The 4,637-nt window shown below is 38.9% G+C and overlaps 1 protein-coding gene across 1 annotated transcript in view; it reads left to right on the top strand.

Annotated features, from left to right (window-relative positions):
- cpne4b (copine IVb) overlaps positions 1 to 3,684 on the top strand; it is a 33,069-nt gene extending 29,385 nt beyond the window's left edge. The window contains exon 16 of the mRNA XM_014005645.1: positions 3,232 to 3,684. Coding sequence (XP_013861099.1) covers positions 3,232 to 3,363 — 132 coding nt within the window. The 3' untranslated portion in view covers positions 3,364 to 3,684. The remainder of the gene's footprint in view (positions 1 to 3,231) is intronic.
- The last annotated feature ends 953 nt before the right edge of the window (positions 3,685 to 4,637 follow it).

The following is a 4,637-nucleotide window of genomic DNA, read 5'->3' as shown; positions in this document are numbered from 1 at the left end:
GTCTTTATTTTACAGTTAAAATAAATGTTTATCAAATAAAGTTTAATGTTACAACTAACCGTGGATCCCTTAAAGTTTGTGAGTTAGGACAGATTTAAAACATTGGAACAAGTCCCAATTTACAACTGGTTCTTTGCCGAGTTTCTGACATGTCAACGTGAAACGAGTTTAGGAGCTTTATTTTCTGCTGCTTTGTTTTATAGATGAGGCTAAGTGGTTTACTAAAGTAACGTTCCTCTGAAAATGTTCAAGTGGAGCTGAAAATGAATGAAAAATCAACTAAAGAAAAAAACAAAACAAAAAGCAGTGAAAAACCTTGAAAGGGACCTTGTTCAAAAGCACTGCAATAGATCAAAACAAGAGATGACTTGTAACGTTTGCACAGTACTATAATTTGTAGACATTTTATATCCATTTTACATTTATACCTGCAACAAACAGTTTCAGTAACAACATCCTACATATGTGAATCAGACCTGGTGTCACACTGCTGGCATGGCAAGTGGTTTGTCAACCAGATGTGGKCCAGGTCTGGCAATGATAGSCCTATTTTTAAGATGACACGCCACAACTGGCCCATGCATGGGTCACCGAAGCTACATCTAGGCCACCACAGAGCCGTCATTCTTTGCAGTATCTGAGCCGACTGTGTGCGCTAATGGGGCTGGTCTTTTCTAGACCAGCGTAATGCTTCAAGCCCTGAACTGCACAGTTTCCTCCCAACATCCCACATCATGATCTTCTGAATGACAAAGTACCTCATTTATCCAGTATTATAGTACAACAATAATATATTATTTATCCGGTATTAGTGCTTGATTTATCCTGAATCAAGGTGGGCAGAAGTCTGTTTCAGGTGACACTAGGGACAACGAGTTATCAGACGACTGCTGCCTCTTCAAACACAAACTCTCAGCTAGCATATCTTGATAAATCAGGGCAGYGCAGTAGCATGGCGGATTAGCACTGTTGCCTTGCATCAGAAAATAAACAAATATATAAATAAATCCTGGCTCYGAGTCTTGGCGGCTGGAGGCTCTCTGCCTCGAGAACACGCAAACCCTGGAGAGTAGTCCAGTCCAGTTTATATCATTTAAAGCTTATTAACGAGGTCAAGCTTTATCTTCCACATGACTCCCTTGAGAGGGTTATTCATGCTTTTATCTTCTCTAGACTGGATTACTGCATCTCTCTTTATAGTGGAATAGACCAGTCTCTCATCCGCTGTTTTCAGCTGGTCCAAAACTCAGCCGCCCACTACATGACGATGTGAGCACATTGCCCTTACATTGCATTCAGCTGGCTGCTTGTATCTTTTAATATCTTTTTTCCTTTTCCTTTCTTCTCTTGGTTTTTAGAAGTTTAAATTGTCTGGCACCCCTTTWTCTTTATGAGCTTCTATCATCCTGGTAGCGCTCTGAGATCTGAAAATCAGATGCTCTTGGTGCTTTCCTGCATGACTTGTGTCTAGAGGAGGACAGAACCTTCTCAGCTGGAGCTCCTAAACTCTGGAACAGTCTTTTTGTGAGGTCTGCCAGAACCATTAAAGAATTTAARCACGCAGAAACACCGATTGCCGCACATTTCTGTTTGGTTAACAAGATGGAAAGCAAAAAAGATTTTGCTCACCTGTTTTCTGGCGCCCAGAACGTACGTCGTTACAGCGCTTCCACCGCAAGGCCTAGTAGCCGAAACACCAGAACAGCTCGCCACTCGACTTTCAGTCAGACGTCGGGGTCACCAAAACTGTAAGAAAAATTCGTATTCAATAAACTGAAGTCGACATTAAAACCACCATTGTTAAATAAAATGATTTGTAGAAGGAATCAAACCATACAACACCAGAATTCTAGATCTGAGTGAGGTTTATTGTCACTTGAGTTGACAGGAAACCAACACTGGCGAAAAACCAGGAAGTTCATCAATTTATACATGTTCTTCAATGCCTGCGTTCGCCCCCTACTGACCTACGGCTGAATCACAGGCATTATGACAAAATTCTCATCTAATGTCCTCACAACGTTTGATTATGTGTTGTTATAATTCGGACATGTAACTAATCTATATCAATCAAAACATAATAGATTAAACATTGTCAACATTATAAAAAGGAAAACCTAAAAATATAGTATTGTGCTTTTAACATCAGTACTAACCTCTAATAACTATAAATTTCTTCATCTCTTTTAAAAATCATTTTGTGGCTCTGGCTTTTAACTCCAGAGAGCACATGCAGTAGGTCAGTCCATTTCTTTATTTATTTACTACAGGATTTTATCATTGTATTTTTATTTACAAGTTTAGCACTTTGGTTGCCTTGTGGTGTGTAAAGTGGTATATAAATACAGTTTTGATTGATTGGTTGATAGAGTGGGTTGTCTGAGAGTACTCCTGCTTCCTCCCACTGTCTAAAAACAAGCATTTCAGTTTAATTTGTAAATTAGGCCTAAGTAAGAGTGTTGAGCATGAATGATTGTCTTGTTTGTCTTTTTGTGATGGACTGACAACCTGTGTAGGGTGTACCCCTCCTCTCATCTAGTGATCTCTGGAAATAGACGCCATCTTCCTGCAACTTTTTCCATGACCAAGTAAAGAAAATGCATGAACAAATCATGACCCAAAATATAAATGTCACTTGGCTACAGAGATGATGATGATGATGCTGGAATTGTATCATTTATCAGTGTGCATCCTTTAGAAGAACTGATAATATTCAAGAGGTTATGTTTAGCTTTCACTACATGTTTTTGTTGTTGAAAATGCAGCTTTTGTTAAAGTAATTTAGAGTTTTGCTATCTTTCAGTTAACACGCGCCCTCTGTAACTGAAGAAAAATCAGATATGCAAAGCAAAGAGACTTATTCAGACTACTGTGTGATTAACTTGTGCTGTCTAGTGCAGCAACAGAGACTGCAGCATGTTTTGGAGCGTGTGATCCTTTACTTCTGTGTTGTGTCGAGAGGCTGCTTTTATGCACAATCTGACAGGAGCTGTGAGGATGTGATGCAATTTTCTGCTGTGCCACTTTGTTGCACACAGCCCGCATTCAGGAATCCAGTGATCACACCAGAGGAAAAAAAAGGGGGTGAAAAAGAGGGATGTTTTTCAGGCTGTCTGAGCTTGTCTGATTATATCAGCCACAGTGATCTGCACCTTTAGCAGCATCAAACTCTCGGATTCCAGGATGGATGGTGTTTGAGACCCATTTGTCTCTCTCTGTCTGTTTTCCCAGGCCTCCCCGGCTGCCTTGGCTAAGAGCGTTCTAGCTGAAGTCCCAAACCAGGTGGTGGATTACTACAACGCGAAAGGAATCAAACCCAAGTGTATATCGGACTACGAGTCCTCGAGAACCTTCAGCCCCTGACGATGTACTAAACACACATACATGCTCATATTCAAATTCTGTCAAATTAAAAATCAGCTGTTGTACATAAACACATCCAAAAGCACAAGCAGACATGAACAAACATGTATACACAACAATACAACACGAACAAACATGTATACACAACAATACAACATACAGTAGTCTAGCTCAGAGAATTAGCTCGTTATGGTGAAACAGTTTCAACTACTTCATTGATGACTATTGCATGTTTGGCCTCAAAGGCATCACCAGGGAAATTATTACTATCTACTGTATATTGAAAAGCTATTTGTAGAAATAAAAGAGTTTTCCAATCAGCATGCAGACTCTGATTATAGCACACTGAAATAAAATGGCATTTCTACCTTATTTAAATAACTAGCAAGTGCATAGATCAAAAGGTCTATGTAGGGGGGGAAAGGCTTAAACATGAACCTGCATAACCCCAAAATGCTTTGAATTAGCAWTGCAAATGTTATTTATGGGACTGGTGGCATTCCAGTTGGTATACTGCATGAATGCATGAATAATTCAGCTCCTACTAATACCCAATCTCAAGTAGCCGCTTGCTAGTTATGAAATAAAGTATCTGTCATTTTTGTGAAAGAAGGGATACTTTGGAATGCTTTGGGTTCTCTTTTTTAACGGATTTGCTTGTGATTTTTGCTAAATGGAAACAAATAACTAATGAATAATTGTAACAATTTCTTAATAACCCTCCTACATTGTAAAGAGTTTTCCAGATGGTAGACACGTGTGTGTGTGTGTGGTAGAGACTCATTTGTGAGCTGAAAAGTGTTTCTTTTCTCCTGTATTCTGCATGTTGATAATATTAGTAATAATAAAGATATACTTTGTTTTTCTCAGTTTTGTGTGATTGTTTTTGTGYTACCCAGCTTTGTTAATATTGAGTTCCTAAATATTTCCAAACAGCCAGACTTTGCAGTGTTGTCTTTCCTGCAGAAACAGAAAGAAAACCTCAAGTAATATAGCTGTAAAGAGATAGTTCAGACTTTTTAAGGTGGRGTTAAGTTGGTAGATATCTTACCTGAACGAGTGGGACCAAGACCAAAGAGAACTGCTACCATCTTGAAACAGCTCCAATCTCAAAAATCCTCTAGCAGACCATGTGAATACTGTTTTAAAATCTTTATACTGCTTTAAATTTAACACACATTTATTTAAAAAGAAATCTAAGAATGAACAAAATGAGCAGCAGCTAGCTGTAGCACTTCTGGTGTAGTTCAAGCAGGAGTGTCACAATGTTTCTG

This window comes from Austrofundulus limnaeus, unplaced genomic scaffold (assembly GCF_001266775.1).
Source record: "Austrofundulus limnaeus strain Quisiro unplaced genomic scaffold, Austrofundulus_limnaeus-1.0 Scaffold32, whole genome shotgun sequence".
NCBI lineage: Eukaryota > Metazoa > Chordata > Actinopteri > Cyprinodontiformes > Rivulidae > Austrofundulus > Austrofundulus limnaeus.
The sequence above is the reverse complement of the archived record's forward strand: the minus strand, read 5'-3'. Positions and strand labels throughout refer to the sequence as shown.